The sequence below is a fragment of the Passer montanus genome, unplaced genomic scaffold (assembly GCF_014805655.1).
Source record: "Passer montanus isolate IOZ18808 unplaced genomic scaffold, ASM1480565v1 scaffold14, whole genome shotgun sequence".
Lineage (NCBI taxonomy): Eukaryota > Metazoa > Chordata > Aves > Passeriformes > Passeridae > Passer > Passer montanus.
The window spans coordinates 12,810,534-12,828,893 of record NW_024360941.1 but is presented as its reverse complement, the minus strand read 5'-3'; the positions used below and the strand labels follow the sequence as shown (position 1 = coordinate 12,828,893).

Here is an 18,360-nt window from a genome sequence, read left to right as displayed (position 1 = left end):
AGCCTGTATTGTGTTTGATGTCGTAAGTGGTGGAAGAAATTCCATAGCCTGTAAAGTCTGTTTACATAGAACTTCCTTGTATGAAACAGGTTTTAGTAAGTGAGATAATTAAGGGGTTGGGTCCTAAACTGGAGTAAAAGGGCACCGTTGACCTCAGTTGAACTTCACTGGTTTATAACAGCTGAGGAAATAGCAGGAAGTATTTGCATTCTTCACTATTTCTAAGACTGGAAGATAGGAAAAAAGAGCTGACCAGAGGGCAAACAGAAAAAATTATGAAGTGCTACAGAAAATGGTACATTTTAGTTTGGAGTAGGACTTTTATTGCTAATGTTAGGCAAATAGGTATTAATTCTGATGACTCACTTTTTGCTTTCAGTTAATTTAAGTACTGGTTTGGTATCATTTAAATGAAGCTGATACCCTACTCGAGCAAAACTTTGGAGGTCATCAAGTTTAAGCACAGTTTCCGTGCTTTTAGCAAAAAAGTAGAGGAATTCGTGCTTATACTAAGTGCAAGGTTTCTTCTTGGAGGGATCTAACATGCAACATTTAGTTTCTGTATGCTTATGGAAATGAAGAGGCTTTATGCATGCATGGGCAGCTTTTGTATAAGTTCAGGTGTTTGGAAGACTTGTGCCTGATACCCCATGGAAATGGGGTACATTAGAGCAGCTGTCTACAGTCACTGAATTGTGGTAGATATGGCTGAGGTATGGATTCGTGTCTCTCTTGCTCTTTAGCTCAGGCCATAGCTTCATCTGGTATCACTATTTCTAAAATCTACTAAACTGAAGCAAATTATCCAGTTTCTTAAAATGCTGGGTAGAGTAATGGATTGTGTTTGCCAGCCAGTACAGAGGCCATGAGACACAATGGGACATGGGATATAAAATAAGAGTACCAAGGGCATGAGGGAACAGTTAATAACTTTTGAAACCTACAGTTCTGGTTCACTTAATATTCAGGAGCATTTGCTGTTTCAGAGTTTCTGCACTTCATAAAAATTCAGTGGTTTGTGGATGGCATGGCCTTAGTTACTAATTCACTGCTGGTACCTTCATAGGGCCTTATCTTCTACTCTAAGTTTTATTTATGCTGATGTCACTCAGCTGAAGACAGTGCAGCACAGTCCTGCACTAGAGCACAGATGTGGCTTATATCTTTCTTTAGACGTCCACAAAGCCTGTAATCACATCTGTTACCATGTTTTGACATATTTTTTTAGTTTTTGACATAGTTCTTCTCCCAGTAAGATAGTCTGCAATTCTCAAACCGTTTAATATTCAAGAGCCCTCGATTGCTAGATGCTGATAGTACAGTATACTTCTTTACCATCATAATAACTTATTGAACAATTGCAAAGTGTTTTTGTTTCTTTTTATTTGGTACATATTCTACTGACTTTGATGTTTTACAATAAAAAGGCTTCACACCACATTAAGAAATTTATTCAGCAGTGTTGATTGCTTTTACTAATGGATCAAATTTGATGGCTGTTGTCAAAGCAAACTAAGAATGCATGTTGTGGTTTACCCCAGACAAGCCCCACACAGCTGCTCCCTCACTCCCCCACCAGCAGGACTGGGGAGAGAATTGGAATGGTAAAAGATACAGAACTCATGGGTTGGGATAAAGGCAATTTAATAGAGAAGGCAAAAGCCGCACACTCAAGCAAAGCAGAACAAGGAATGAATTCACTGCTTCCCATGGGCAGGCAAGTGTTCAGACATCCCCAGGAGATCAGGGTCCCTTCACATGTAACGGTGACTTGGGAAGACAGAATCACAGAACCACTGAGTGACAGTGTGGATTTTCAAAATGCTCAATGTTTTTTGGTATTAGCATTGCCCTACTACGTGTCATAAAAATTTCTACCAAGAGTGATTTATCTGTTGTACAGTCTTTCATTGTAATGGTTGTGTTGAAACCACCAGTTTTGTAATGTAGCGAGAACATGTGTTCTTTAGTAAGAAATAATAAAATAATTATACTGAAAAACAGTGTGACAGACACTTAGAAATAACTTGGACAGTACATATAAGCAGACGTCTCTTACCTAAGCAAATAACGAGTGAGATTACTGTGCTATATCAAAAAATCAATGAAATTGATTCTAAAAAATGTGTCACAGGTAGTAGTATAGCAGGTTTTTAAAGAGGAAGTATGAACATGGTATCATGAGGAAGCTGGTTTCAAGGAGGTATAAATTATTCTAAATAAGATCAACATTTATATATTATAGCTATATAGCAGAAGGGAATAGGAGAAAAATATGAATCTTCACTTAAATCTGGTGTTTACCTTGTGGTTTCTTTAAGGTAACTAATTCTACATTAAAATATGCTTGAAGGCAAGGCACTGTTGCTGTGTCAGTAGTTAAATTGAAGTGAATCATAGGGCAGAGCTAAAGAACTGAGTGGAGTTGCATGGGAAACTGCTACTTTGCTTTACAGAAATTGTTTAGAAATTACAGAAACTATTCCAGACTTTCTAAGCAAATCAAAACCTGAATATCAATGTCAAATTTTTGGGAGTGGAAATTCAGATTAAGATACTTTTTTTAAACATTTAGTTTGTGTTATTCTTCAGAGCAAATTTACAGTGAACTAACTTATATTTAAATAAAAGCTTTGACTAGCCAAAAAAATCAAACATGTAATTTGGAAAAAAGCTAACAAGTAAATAAAGCAAAAAAGGACCTCTTAACAATTTGCAACTTCTGCACCATTCTCCATAATTGCTACTCTTTTCTACGAACATTTTTCTATGAAAAAATATTTTCCTACAAAATGTGTTTGGGTGGTAATTTTGATCTCATCAAGTTTACTAGGGAGGGTCCATACATAGTGTTCATTGCAGTAGCCCTATAAAGAAGTGCACAGTCATCAGCAATAGGAGTGATGCTTCAGAATGGGATTTTGAGTGAGAGGGAGGCTTCCAAGAGGTAAGACAGAATGGGATGAAATGACAGCCAAAATGCCAGAAAGCAGAGAGGTGTTCACAGCCACACTTTTGAAATGAAAAGAGTTAATTTAGGAACTTCTGAACCTCTGACATTGATAATACTTAGAGCAAATGGAGAGGAGAAAAATGATCTCAGATCACCTTCAGAAATGAGGATAGGATGCCAGGAAAGTGAGACTGTGTGGGGTTAGACACACAGGTGAAAACTGAGTATGAAAAGAATTATAGTACTGAAAAAGGGAAGTAGAGAATTTCAACAAGACAGTAGAATAGAAAGAAAAAAATTGATGTGCATCAGCAATAAGACAGGTCTTTTATTATCTAAAATTGTTAGTTTCTCAAGAAATATATTATTTTTAATTATTGGAAATAGAAATCAGAACACTAATCTGTCTTGGTCAAAAATTTCCTTTTAAAGGCAAATTGATTCCTACTTACATTCCTTTGTATACACATGGACTTTCATAGTTATCACATCTTTTGATTGGAAGTACTCTGATACCATTTCATTTAGATGGGAGAAAGAGCATCTTACTACTTCAAATGTTACTAATCTTCAGGGGAAGTATTTACATCTCCTGGGACCAATTTAAGATGATGGCTTTGTGGAGATATTAAACTAGCTTTTTATATTTTAGAACTTATTCCTTCTTTTAGGCTTCTTGCTTCTTGTCCACTGTGTTTTGTAAGCAGCACCAGTAAATGCTGTAAGGAATTAAAAAGCAATTGTGTTTTCAGTTCATTAACTTTATTAATTTGACAGCTTTTCACAGATAGCTATTTCATGACTTCAGGAAATTTCAAGACTAGTTAGCACAACTTCTTTATTGAATGAGAAAGATGCGTGTTTAAAAATGCAGTGTGAGTTTAAACCTTCTTCCTTTTCATTCAGAAAGTTCAGGTGAAATATCAATAATTTGAGTCACTCTAAATTTCTTAAATCTGATTTAATGTTGGTCCTTTAAATGCTGAATTCTTTAAAAAGGGAGCCACTTACTTCTGTACCCATCTGCCATACAGTTCTCTCTTATTGTTTTATGTGATTAATTATACGTTTTGGATCTGAATGATTGTGAAATAACAAGTTCTAAATAATATTGCTGTAAGCCAGACTAATAAATATTAAAATCCTTATGAAGCAAATACTCATGAATTCCATAGTTAGTATATTTTCGGCCTGTAGCCCCATGTTTTTTTAAAGATTTAAATATTTTACCAATCTACTATGTAGGACCGCAATTTGTAAGATAATTAAAATTTACCAATTGCCTCTGCAGACTCTTCTGTCTGCAGAAAAATCTGGAAATGGTAACTTTAAAGATGCTGAACTCCATTGTGAGGATTGCTGGGCTGCTGGCCAGTAGCTTGTAAGTAACTTATGAGTGCTGAAAAACATCCCAGAAAGCTGCTGAGAAAACCAAGAACTGACAGAGCACCCTGACACTTCTTCCCAACAAAAACCTTGTGGGTTTGCATATGGCTAAGCTGAAAGGAGGAGGTTACAGGCTGCCATGACAGTATTGGAACATACACTGTTCCCATCACTGTTCAGTGTGAGGTCTGAATCCTGTTCAAATTTTCAATTTTCATACAGTGATGAGTGAAAACAGTAGAGACGTAACAGTGTTATCCATGTTTCTCTGTCTAGTTTGTTGATAGTAAGATTTGTTTACAGTTACATTTCCATTTTTCAAGCTATTTTATGTAAATTTCCTCTTCAGAGAAAAAATTACTGCACCTTGTTATGCCACTTAACAATCAGTGTAGTGTATTAGTTAAAATCATAAAATGCATTTACCTTAATGATATTTTCTTCTTCTGAACACTTCTAAACAAAATCAGCATGCCTCCATGTTACCTTGTACACATTCACATGAAATGCATGTGCTGGAGTTGAAGTCTTTTAGGTGCATGTGGGTTGGCATACAGCTGAAATCAGTTGTGCTCTACAAAGCAGAGGAATTTAATGAGCAAGTAACAGTGGCTTCCAAAATGACACACTGCTTCAGTGCACTGTATGGTAGGTGGCTGTGGTTATAAAACTATAATTAAGAGTGTGGGAACTGAGAACATCTCTAAGGGAATGGCACTTACTGTTGCCAATTTAAAATAAATAAACGCATAAAAATGCCTAGTGCTATAAAACTGATATTAAGGTACTGGGTACACCAGATTAAGATGCAGCCATAATTAATTATATTAAGTAATCTGGGGGGGGAAAAATGCCTAGTGCTATAAAACTGATATTAAGGTACTGGGTACACCAGCTTAAGATGTGGCCATAATTTTAATAATTATATTAAGTAATCTGGAGGGGTAGTATGTGAAGGAAGATATTCTGTCATGCTGCATTATGTCATCTATCCCCCTTTTTGCTATTCATCCTGCAGCTGACGAGGTTGAACAGCTGGTATTACAGCAAGGCATGTAACTGATCCATGTGTTTTCCTGAAACAGATACCATCCCATGTGCAGGCACTCCATGAGTTAGCTGAGTGACACTTAGCAAGCAGAACAATGAGCCCTAAATAGCACTTGTGGTGGTGTGAGAGCTGGGGCTGCTGCAGGTACCTTTGAACTAATGTGATAAGCTCAGTGTAACACACTGCATTTGGAACCAGTGCTAAACCCACTCAATCCCATTGCCATCCGTGCTCCTGGGAATGTACCCTTGGCAAAATGTCACTGGGTGGTTAGAAAGCAGAACAGGCTTTATGGACTATCATGTGTCATTGTAATAGTGAAACAAAACTTGTCTTAAAACTAAAATATTCAATCATTTTGTTTAGAACTGCACTGTTAGCCTCTGTTAACTAGCTGCAGCTGACCCATTGTCTGCTTAACTGTTACCATAATTTGCTCATTTAAGATTCTGTTTCAAGTTTCTTGTCAAAAGCTTGATATCATGATTCTACAATATAATGGTTTTGTTTGCATTAAAAATTCTGGTCAGCTATAGTTTAGCTAAATTGGACTCACTAGCTGGTTAAAAACTTTAACACAGTTTTGATAGGAATGTGACTTTTCCCTCTCATTACAAAAATTCACAAAAAAATCTGTGTGCAGGTGCTCAGTAGAGATTTGGCAAAAGCAGAATCTCAAAACCTATTCCCATTGCACATGAATGAAAAATTAGAATTGAGTACTTGAATGCTTCTAAGTGCCAGGGCTAGTATGGGTAATGAGTGGGATTATTCATGTAGTTGGTACTGCAATGAATGCTAGAGCAATCTGAAAATGAGGGGCTGGTGTTTGCTACTCTTTCAGACCCACTATAGACCAGTCTTTGCCGAGGAAAAGGCTGCCTGGCTTGAAGACTGAGGGAATAAGAGCAGTAGACTGTGACAAATTGCCTTTGGCAGGGGAAGGAGGAGTTTGGTTTGGAGAGTAGAGACAACAAAACTGGGAATTGAGTGAGTTAAGAGAGATAAGACTGGCTAGGAAGGGATCTAGGGCTGAGAGCTTAGAAGGCAGATGTTTGTCTAATGGTTCTAGAAAAGTGATTTTGGTGTCCCTGTGGTGCCAGATAATGAGACTTCAGTATTTCCCCTTCCTTTCAGAAGGAAAGAAAATCTAGAAGGTGATGGGCAAAGCATTGTGAAGGCTGCGGTAGGAAATGCCAGCTGATGCTACCTGTACTGCTTCAGCTTGTTCCCTCAGTGTGATGTAGTTATTGCAATTGTTTTATAATCACTTCATGGGCAAAGCATTGTGAAGGCTGCGGTAGGAAATGCCAGCTGATGCTACCTGTACTGCTTCAGCTTGTTCCCTCCATGTGGATGTAATTATTGCAATTGTTTTATAATCACTTGTTTCTGCAAATCTGTGGCCTCATCCAGAATACAAACTGGATCTCCTCATGGGATGTGGGAGAAAGTTTGGGTAAGGAATGGGGTCAGTGGTAGATTATTTAGGTTGCTTCTTCCATTTGCTGGCACAGCTTGCTTTGGTAGTAGGGAAATAAGAGAGTGAAAATTCATTCTGATTTGTGTCCCTCCCTCTTCACTGTGGTGGTGGGTCTTGTGCATTATTGTGGAAGAGCATGGAAAGCTCTGACCTCTGGGTGGCTGGCAGGCAGATTCCATGCACTGCACAGCCACACGTGGCAGTGCTGTACAGGCACCCACTCACCTCTTGGGTGATCCCTAACCTTGTCCCATGTTTGCTGCAAGCCTGGCACAAACCTCTGAAGTTTTCTTTCAACGTTTCTGTGAAGAATGAACCTTTTTTGTGTGCCATCTCACAATTGTTCCGATAACATTCTGCTTAATCTTTGTGAGTTTTATTTTTAGATGGTTTCTTGTTTGCTCTAGAATCAGTAAAGGATGTGCTTATTAGCAGAAATCTTAAATGTGCTGGTGAAGAATAAGGTATTGAGAGAGAGAAAGAAGGATAAGCATGCAATCTGAAATTTACTAATATTTGGTAAATTTTGAATTTTCTAAATTCAAAAAAGAGAAAGAAGGATAAGCATGCAATCTGAAATTTACCAAATGTCTAGAACTTTTGAAATTCAGCTAGCAGGTACATGTAGTTAGTATTAACACTTCTTATTTACATGAGTTAACTATGCTGCCAACCATAATGGTTGGTAGTTCTTTCTTTGGCTGTTTATATTAGGAGGAATTATAGTTTTTTGTTGTTGTTCTATATAGCATTGAGGCGTATTGGATTCCATGAGGTCTGAAATCAGCTGACAGTCCAGTGCACATACTCATGTTGTAAACAGTAGCAGTGGCATTATTTTGATCTATTATCTGGAGGAGTGAAGCTCTATGAAATGAAAATTAATGATTGTGCCCCATGGGAAAAGGCAAAATGCAGTATCAGCAAAACATTCAAATTCCAGCTTGCAAGGCTGATTATTCTGGTTTTCATGTGTACATAAAGAGTTTTCCTTAGTTTTGAGAGCACATAGTATTGCTGCTGTTAAATATCTTTTCTCTAAACAGTTAAGTTTCCAATGGGACTACAGCTATGCAAAGTAGTGCTATGATTCTTGAGAAATGGCAAAATGTGCTAGGAGTTAATAAGATACACTGCATGGTATAAGGCAGGCTTTATAATAGGGATAGAAGATAGAAGTTTATAGCATTTGACTTGCTGATGAGTCATTTAGGTGTTGAGGCATTATGATGCAAGTCAGCATGAAGACTGAATGACCCGAAGTATTTCTGGTGCTGCAGAAGTGAAGAAACCATATGTCTGTCCAGACCAACAGTGAATAAATCTACTCTAGGTTTTACTTCACAACTCCTTAATCTAAACGAAAATCTTATGGTCTTTCTTTCCCCCATTTTGTTGCTCTTTAGTTCTTGTCATTTTGGGTTCACAGGGTAGATCTGCAGATGCACCAACAAACCTAAACTGGAAGATGTGGCTCAAGGAAGGAGCCTCACATCCTTCCTGTGCCAGGAGCTCACTAAGTAAGTGTGTCAGTAGTTCTGATTCTGGTCTGCAGGGCCCGAGTAGAGCTGATCTGAAGTCAAGCCCCTGTGTGGATGTCAGGCTTTGACACTTCCCCTTTTGCTGGAGAAAGTTACTTCTGCTTGTAAATGCTGAAACACCCTTTGGAATTGAATCACTCCGAGGCAGTTCAGTGAGTTCCAACTGTGTTAGTCATCAATCCATGCACAGCTTGGAATGAATGTAATGGAAAAAGCTTGGGTTCAACTCTTCACCTTTTTAGACAGCAGAAATATTTTGGTTGTTTTTGTTGTCTTCCTCCTGCCTAACAAGGCAAATTAAACTGGATGCTGTGTGGGAGAGAGTTTTGTGGCTGAGTTTATAAGGTCTGTGCATTTATCCACGTACAGCTCCTAAGCCTGCCTTCCTGTATGAATTCACTTTTATCTAACAGTGCTAGAGTATATTGCCCACTTGGCTCTGGTAAGGTCTGTATTCTCTATGAGAATTCCTCATGGAACTTCTAAGCCTTCAATATTTCCAAGACTTCTGCATCTCAGTCAAGCTTGGCCAAAATTGGTCACAAGTTTTAAGTCCTCAATAGAAGGGTACTAAAAGTTTTCCTGTACAATCCCTTCAAATTAATATCTTACAAGATAATAAGGATTATAATCTCTCACTTGGTGTCTTCTTAGTTAGTCTTTTAAGTTATAGTTTTTCTTTCTGGTTTTATCTGCATGTTACAAAAAGATTAAAGCAAAATGCTTCTCCTTCAGCATACTTAATATATTAAGGAGTCTTGTATCACCTCACCCATTGGTCCAACTCCCTTAGCTATATGTGACATTAACCAGTAGTGCAGGGTAATGCACTACTGGGTATTGTCACATATTTTTATATGTTATATAAAAATATATTTTTAATATACATTTTTATTTATATTTTTATATTTAAGACAAAACCAACAGAGGCAAACAGAAATGGACTTTTCTTTCATGAATTAACACTATTCCCACTGATTCTATAGGGAGTGGTATTGACTCATGGGGGAAAAAGCCTATTTGAACAAGTTCTGGAAAGTTCTGGAAATGAAACTAAAACTGTCTTATGTTCCTGATAATTCTGGTAGTTACTGCTATTCAAAGAATCCAGATTTAACCCTTAAGTGATGAGTTTTTGACGGGAACATAGTTCTAATGATATTTGTCTTGAGGAAAGATGGAGAAGTAGTTGGATATTCTGGGAATATTTATATTTTCTGGGAAATTAAATAGAATTTTAAAGAATGTGTAAAAGATTTGACCGGTGAATTCTGGGTACCATTGTTTAAAAATTATATTTCCTAAAAAACAAATACTTCATCATAATAAAATGAAAACTTTCAGAAGTTCTAAGAACATGCAGAATGCCTTTAAGGCACTCTTACAGTGGAGTTTTTTGTAATTTTGTAATGTAACAAATTACATCTGTGTACACCAATCCACTGCATATTTACTTCAGTGACATGATCCCATACAGTGATTTTAAATAATTTCCAGCCTATGGAATGAGTCCATTTGAGCAAATACAATTCCTGTAAAACAACAGCAAATGTGGAAAACAAAAGCCGGGAATAAAAATAACCACCACTAAAGGCTAGAAATTTGAAATTTTGTAGTATTAAAAACAGTAGTAGATGCCTGGATAAAAGGGTAAGAAATATGAGTTGGAGTCAGCAAGTTAATGGAACTGTTCTTTTAACCTTTATTCAGTTAATGGAACCTTTCTCCTTTTTAATTTATATTGAAGTGGTAAAAATAATGAAAAAAATCATAAACACTGCAAGCATGACTGGAATTATTAATTAAATTTACTGTAGTGGTAGAGGAGGAGATGCAGAATGTAAGAGCAGCAGTTTGTCCTCCTCGTTCCTTTTGCAGCTGTAAAAATAACCAGTAAAATGTACAGAATGTTGTCGGCTTGAATAACTTTCTTGGTATCCTCGTATAGTTGCAATGTCATTTTAGGAAAATGTTCTGCTACTGAAGTATCTGAGAAGTATTTTGACATGCCAGCGAGTACCTATTTAGAACAAAGTGCAGAATTTTTTTTTTGTTTTTCACTACATACCAAGTCAAAATAAGTATCTAGTAAAAATCATGCTACAAACAGGTCAGATTTTAAGCTTTGTGTGTTTTCTCTAGAGAGAGAGACTTACATCGATACCAATTTAAATGCAAGTGTTTGAACTTCTTCTGCTGATGCTATGTGCACAAAGAAAGGTTGCTGTTAGAAACCTGCAGCTTAGAAACATATAGTCTTTGCTTTTCCTATTAGACAATTAGTAAATTTTCTATGTTTCATGAAGAAACATGGGAAAAGATGATGCCAGTTTCACTTAATCTTGCATTTATAGCATTCTCAGAGAAATTACATTAGGAAAAGTGTCTGGAAAGAAGTTCCTATGTCATCAGATTAATTCCCCTGCATTCAGACTGTCACATTTTTCACATATGCTTGACAAGTTCAGAGTTTTAAGTCTGACCACAGCACTCCTGACAAGTGCTTCAGACCTTAATGATTCTCATGAATAGAAATTACCTTACAATTTTCAACTCACATTTAAGATACATGAAATGGTTAATAGTGCTTTTATTTCCTCCACTTGCATGCAATCCCTTGATGTGCTTTTAGAGAATGATCAGCTGTAGACTCCTGTGGTGGATTTTCCTGTATCTGATACTATTTGTACATGGGAACTAGAACCACTTGCCATTGTCCAACACAAAGTCTTAGCAGTACACTGAATAACAATGTTAGTATTGTATTTGCTGAGGAAATAGGCTCAAATATCTGATCTGCTGTAAGTTAGATATCAGCCTAAGATAGTTTGTTTGTAGTACTGCAGATGATCTAGGAAACAGAACTTTTGTGTGTAGCGATTTCCCTGGTCATGCACTTACTGCTGCTGAGTACAGTGACTTATCTGTTGTGTTCCAGTATAAGTTTATGACCATGTACAAATTATTCACCATCCAAATTGTTTAATTATCTGATCAGTACATTTCCAGACAATGTGCATATGTGTAATATGTACAATGGCACTGCACTTAGCATGGCAATCTCTTCTTTTAAGAAAAACTTTAAAATTACAGAAGCTATGATGTCAATTGTCTGCCTGTGTTTTTATCTTTGATTACCTGTCTGAAAACACTTTAATTAGAACTAGACTTCTAGCTTCTGAGTATTCAGATCCTTATAGAGTGAGGCAGTGTGGTCTATGGCAAACAGTATTTTTGCTTCTGTTTAACATAAAGCATAGAAATAGTTCTGTGGGGCTTTCATAAAGTACATACTAAAGCATATGCTAAGCATATGCCTTGCTGTGTTGGATCTTAGTAAAGATGCCCTGCCATTTTGGGGACTTCTTGTTGCATGTTAATAAAACTGAAACATGGGGGAGCCATTTGCATTGTAGGCATCATCTGCCTGTGCTCCATCAAACATTTTCTCATACAAAGAGTATATTTGCATATAAGCTTTCTACCTGCTTATAGGCTTAGCAAGAAAGACTTCTTCTAGCAAGGAAGTCTCAGGACAGTTGTTCCTTTGAGCAAGTGTTGGTGTCACAATCTAAACATTTGGGGTTTATCAAGTTTTCATTGCATTCTCATTGCTGTCGTTTTACTGCTAACAGGAAACATCTGAAAGAATTTCTTTTAAATAGGGAGAGAAATAAAATAGCTTCACTGTACTTTCAGAACTAATGCTTCATCCTTTTTTTACCATCCATCACTGAGTGTATGAGTTGGCATATGAAGGATATTGACTTGTTGCAGAGCAGGAATGCTCTGCAGACTCTTAATGATGTGCATTAAAAGAATATACTGCCACATGCAAAGTAGCATCTTGCCTGGTAATAAATGTGTGTTTGTAGATCACCTACAATGTTTAAACTAACTGAATAAACAATCCTTGTAGTAAACTCACCACTGATTAGATTTCTTAACTTTGCAGATATTTTCTTGAGTAGATTACTCTCTCAAGCTCAAACTGTGAAACTGGCAAGCACCATTAATGAAAGTCTGACACTCCCTCTCGTGCAAGTCAGGAAAGCTCCTGTCCTCTCCAAATATCTGAGACTGCTCTCTACCTAAGAAAATGAAAATCTGTAATTTTCCAGCCAGACACACGTATCTATCCTGCTGTTGATCCATCTGCACTCTGTGTTCTAAATCAATTGCTCCTCTCACTGAAGGTTCTTGGAGTAGAATTCAATACAAAGGATGCAAAGAGCACATACTAGAATTAGATTTAGAATTAATATAAACACTCTATCAGAAAATTACATTTATATCTGCTTTTCATAATATATTTTGTAAAATGGCAAAGAGTAAATAACAGAATCACAAAATTGGTAAGGTTGAAAGAGAGCACATTGGGTCACCTGGCCCAACTTTCCTGCTCAGGCAAGGTTGTCTGAGAGCACAATGCACAGAACTGTGTCTAAATGGTTCTTCTGCTTTAATGTCTGTAGGTGCTTGAAGATCTGAAAAATAATGGAATTAAACCCCTAACAGTAAAGTCATGCATCTTGATTCATGAATAAACTGAGGGTGGGGAAACCTTCCTTGACTTCTCACTAACCCTTTTTATAGCTCCATATGAATGTGGAACAGAAGGGGTGACAGAATGTTTTCCTTCAGCACCCCACACTTCAGAACTTACCGGGAACAGAAGGAATTACAAGTAGATATCAGGGTCTCCTGGCGAAAATAGAGCAGATGTCAATAGATTCCCACAAGTCTATTCAGTAGCCTCTTGCAATGCAAAGAATTTCTGAGCTCTTAATCATTGTAATATTATCAAGGATATGTGTTTAGGGAAAATAAATGTAGCAATGGTAACTGCAATTGTATGCAACCCAACAGACCCATTTTGTGCATTAGCACAGTCATTCATTTCCTGCTGCATTAGTTCTCCCAGATGAAGCTAACTATAGAAGAATGTCATGAAGATAAATCCAGGATTTCCCTCTGCAAAAGTTAGGCCTCCTACTGTGCTTAAATTTAGCGTTCTTTTACCTCAGCATCAAAGATCAGGTCTGAGCCCAATCCAGGTGGCTGATTTTGAAAACTCACTCACTGCAGTGGTGCTTTGTGTTCACAGACCCTTGCAAGCCTTTGTTCCACCACAGCATTGGCTGTCTGAGAGCTGAGTATCTCAGCTCATCATCGGGTGTGCATCTTGGCACTAAAGTGTCTGATGCTTCCAGTGCAACATTCATTGCCTCTGTCAGGGGCAAACCCATTCCCAAAGAACAATTTTCAGGAGAAAATTAAGAAGGAGCAGAAGTACAAAACAAAACCAGCCCTTTGTTCCCTGTTCTGCCCCCCACCACTTCCTTCTTGAAGCTAGGATCTTAAAGACTGATTGAAACAATGTTGAATAAAATTATTTCAGGCATATGGTATTTAATTTCATTGCATTCATTTGGCTTTTACCCCAGTATCATTACGTATTTGAATGGTGCTTTAGCTCCTTAGAATCAGAAAACTCAAAATAATTTTAGTATTGAATACAAGGCCTAAGGTTTGTGTGCACGAGATTTGGATTGCCTTATTTACATGCATATCTTTTAGGTATGCAGGACTAAGTTGTTTTTCAACAAAATTAGATTAATGTGGAAAAATTAGCAATTTGTATGAGGTCCCTCAGTGAGTGTCAGCAAAGTGGCCTAAACTCTGATGGAAGTTGTTAGGAGTACAGTGCTGAAACTGAGTTAAAACTTGAATAAGAGTTAAGCATGCATTGGGTAAATATATCAAAGCCACCTGCTAGAAGTCATTTTAGCTCTGCAGTGTTCCAAGAGTCCTGTACTTGTTTGGTCTGAAAATAAATATCATGTTGCATTTTGTATCTTATGTGTGGTACAGTCAGCAATTCAGTTCCAAGCAAAAAGAAGGCATGGAAATGGTGTCTCCTCTAGCAGTCTGAAAATGGGAATTTGAGGCTGTAAGAACATTCTGTAGCAGTTAAAGAAATGCAAAATTTCAGAGACCATATATAACAGAATAAAAAATTGTCTTAATTTTTATAAGAGCTTTTAAAAATTCACCGTGGTAGTTTACTGATAACTGCAGCATAAAAATAACATTATAAAACTGCATTCACTGCCAGTTATTTATTTCCATAGCTCTCAAGAAATACTATTCACCGTGGTAGTTTACTGATAACTGCAGCATAAAAATAACATTATAAAACTGCATTCACTGCCAGTTATTTATTTCCATAGCTCTCAAATACACAAAATCTCAAAAAATCAAGAAATCTCAAAAAATACGTCTTTTTTGTCACAAAACTGACTGAATAATAGCAGCAGAGATGAGACAGTTTCTGAAGAACAGTAATTTTTTTGAGCAGTTGAATGTCTGGCCTTGTTATGGATACAAGGGAATACGGCAATATAGATGTTACCTCAGAGGTACAGTTAATTCAGGGCTCCTGTTGACTTGAACTGAAACTGGAATTCTGTTTTGATATTTTGTTTACTTGTATTAATCAGTACCTTAATCTCCCGTCACAAAAATGGCCCCTTATGCGTACATTCCAACTTATTCCGACATACCCATGCAGTTTATATTTTTAATTTATTTTTTGAAGCTGTATTACATTACAAATCTGATTTTCCCTTTGTTTTATCTTGGACTTGATGTGGGAATAATGCAGTAGGAGAATTTTTTTATTTTTTTTTTTTAGCTCTCAGTATTTTGGCCTCTAGTGTGTCTGCCTGTTTGCTAAAGTCGATTCTGTTGGACAGTGTATAGGTAACAATACAGCAAAGACTGTATGCAGATGCCATTTTATCCTGAGGTAAAGCTGTGACATAAACTGGCAGTAGGTGGAAAATAGTGTCTTCTTCGTCCCATGACATCAGTGGGTTAAAGTTGGCTGTTAATATAGCATGTTATGAGATTTCTGCAGCTGTAATTTGGCTGGTTGTGTTTCACTCTTTGTTTGTTTGTAAGTATTGTATAGAGTTGGGATGTCTAAATAGATTCAGCCTTTGTTGAATCTAAACCTTGTGCAGTTTCCATTATTTTGGTGCAAATTATAATCTTTAAAAAGTGACCTGATTTGTTACTCCATTAGGAGTTTTTGTAAGGATTCCTGTGAGTGCCAAGACCCATGTCCTGATTCTGTGCATAGAAATACATCAAGCAACATTAAGAATGTCAGTGTTGTCTGGGGCGACATATTAAATCATTGGATGAAAAAAACCATATCTGCTTATAAATCGTTGAAAAAGACTTGGTAACTTTGGCTGCTTAGAAAATATTTGGAGAGATCTACTCTTCACATCTTTTAGTTTGCACAAAGAGTGAATAAACCTTATAAGCAGTTTTGAAAATATTTCCATATTCCTGTATGGAAAGTATTTTTAGTTTATAGTTTCAAGACCAGAAGTTAATAACTAGGGTTTTTTTATCCTACAGCAAATATTTACAAGAAAGCTCCTAAACACTTGAAGATAGGGTGACTTATAATGGAAGCGACAGCTCATCTTTAACTTTGGAAGGACAAGCAGTACCAATTTAATTAAAGCAGTGTTAAAATAGGACTGCCATTTGTATCACAGCGATTCTCCACCCCTCCAAAAAGCTCTGCTGCCATTTTGTACCACCCATTTTTGTCCTGTGCAAATTAATAGATCGTTTTATTTTCCACAGGAAATCTGAAGATTTTTATAGCAAATCCTCCAGTGTCAAAATGAACACAGGTATGCTGCATCTGTGAGATTTTTTTGTGTTGTTTTGTGAGCAGAGAAGATCCCAAATTTACTAGAACATTCATAAACAAATTGTACTTTAGTTGGTGCTGAACTCAAAATAAGCAAGATATTTTAATAGTATGTCTGCTTATGTGCATTTGTATCCCATATATAAAATTTACATACATGTTTTTCTATGTATGGAGATATATGGATACATAAAATAAAAGTGCATGCTTAGACTTCTGTGCTTAATTTAATGGTATCAGTTTTATCAGTTTCGTGTGTGTGTGTTGTATGTGAAAATACATAGTATGAGGATATAGCAGTGATGGAAAAGTGTTATTAAAGCATCACATTTTCCTAAGAAAATGCACATGCTTTAAAAATCCTTTATTTCCATTCTGTACTGTCACTAAATGAAGGGGTTTATAATCCCTGCAAACTGTTTATCAACTGAGGATAATCTTGAGGGTATGTTATACTTACCGTGTTTGTATTTTCTCTCAAGTTGCTGTAAGAAATGTATTGACCAAATTAAGGATTCTATAGAAAGTTATCTTCATGATCTATGATAGCATAGTAGTATTTGCTCCTGAACTTCTGAAGCCAATAAGATAGTGCTGCTCTTTGTGCTGGAAGAGGGAATAGGCCTCTTGAAAGCAGACTGCTGAAATTGTGGCCTCACTCAGGTGTAAATTTTCAGTTACAGTCGCCCCTTCCAGACTCCATAGGGGAGCTGTCTGGTTTGCAGATGAACTGTGGTGCAAGGATCGACCTATCCATCCTTTCCAAACCGGTGGCTTTATCATTAACCGCAGTGCTTCACCATGACATGATATGTGGGACCTGAGGACCAGAACTACCTTTGAAGTCTGAATTTCAGCAGCATGCTCTCCATGGTATAGGTCCCATTATCTAGATCACTGTATTAATCTGGCTTCGTGGCTTCCTCTTGTCTCAGACAACTGGAACTCAGTAGGATCCATTTTCTGAGCGTATCTTTTAATACAGTTAAAATATTTTGGTTCACTTGAAACCACTACATTTGTAAATAGAATAAGCAAGAGATATTAACTTTCTCATTTGAGTGTGTACGTTTTTTCTCCAAAGTTTTGGTTGTTCTTAATTGTTTTTCAAATCCTAACCAAGGTGGTGTATTTTTAATTTATAAAAATACTGTTTGAAATTTGTCCCGTTCCTCTCTCAGTTTTGGTGGAGATGTCTTTCTTAAATGTGTCAGTCTGCATAATTCTGGTAGTACTAAAATACAACTTGTTTCACGGAACTGTAATTTCAGACGTAACTTTGCTAATCATCATACTATAATTACAATGTGCATTGCCGTCATATGAGTCAAAATCATATGATAGAGGTAATTTTATAGCTTCTACTTCAAAAAATATGAATAAAGAGGTAAATTGTCAGTTTGTGCTACTGCAGCCCTGAAGTATGACTTTGTTCGATGTTGTACAAAGATTTTTGATGTAAGTTATGAATTCTCAAGAGAGAACAAATAAGATTTAAATAATCTGTGGCTGAATGATCTCTAGGGGATTAGGAGTCTTCTGATCACACTGGAGCCTTAAAAACAGACCTAAATATCCTGGGCACACCTGAAATCCTCCCCAGTTACTTAAAGTTACCATGATTTTAGGTTGAGCTTTAATCTACTCTGCACTTGGACAGTGAAAACATTTTTTTCATCTTCTCTGTGCTTGATATTAATGTGCATGTTATCAGATGCACTGAAAGGAAGGTATTGAGAAAATGTGGTATTTCTTACCAGTTCTATTCAGGTAGATTGTTTTCTGACTGTAAAAAAAATTAAAACCTGTGAGTAGGGTGTAAATTAAAAAATTAAAACCTGTGAGTAGTCTTGCATATTCCTTGCACCTATCTAAAGCATTACTTCATTAAGAAAGAGTAGAAGCTGTTCTATGTGCTGTTTTGGTCTAGCTTTTTCTTTCTTTCTATTTTTTTTTTACTTTTTTTTTTTTTACTTTTTTTTACCTTTTTTTTTTTTCTTTTTTTTTTTTTTTTTTTTTTTTTTTTTTTTTTTTTTTCTTTTTTTTTTTTCCTTTTTTTTTTTTTACTTTTTCTTTCTGCAGTACACTGTCTTTTGAACATGAGTGCTACAGCTTTGGCTTGGGGTTGGCAGGGGTTTTTTTCAGTGCTTTATAACCGAAATTTGTGCATGGTGCAATTGTAGGTCTTCAGATGCTATTGATTTGCCA

At 36.6% G+C, this 18,360-nt stretch overlaps 1 protein-coding gene across 6 annotated transcripts in view; it reads left to right on the top strand.

Moving 5' to 3' along the window:
• SORBS2 (sorbin and SH3 domain containing 2) overlaps positions 1–18,360 on the top strand; it is a 145,150-nt gene that overhangs the window by 49,548 nt on the left and 77,242 nt on the right. For all 6 annotated transcript variants that reach the window (XM_039699868.1, XM_039699877.1, XM_039699867.1 and 3 more), the window contains one exon: positions 16,083–16,132. In XM_039699868.1, the coding sequence (XP_039555802.1) occupies positions 16,123–16,132 (10 nt within the window). In that variant the 5' untranslated portion in view covers positions 16,083–16,122. The remainder of the gene's footprint in view (positions 1–16,082; positions 16,133–18,360) is intronic.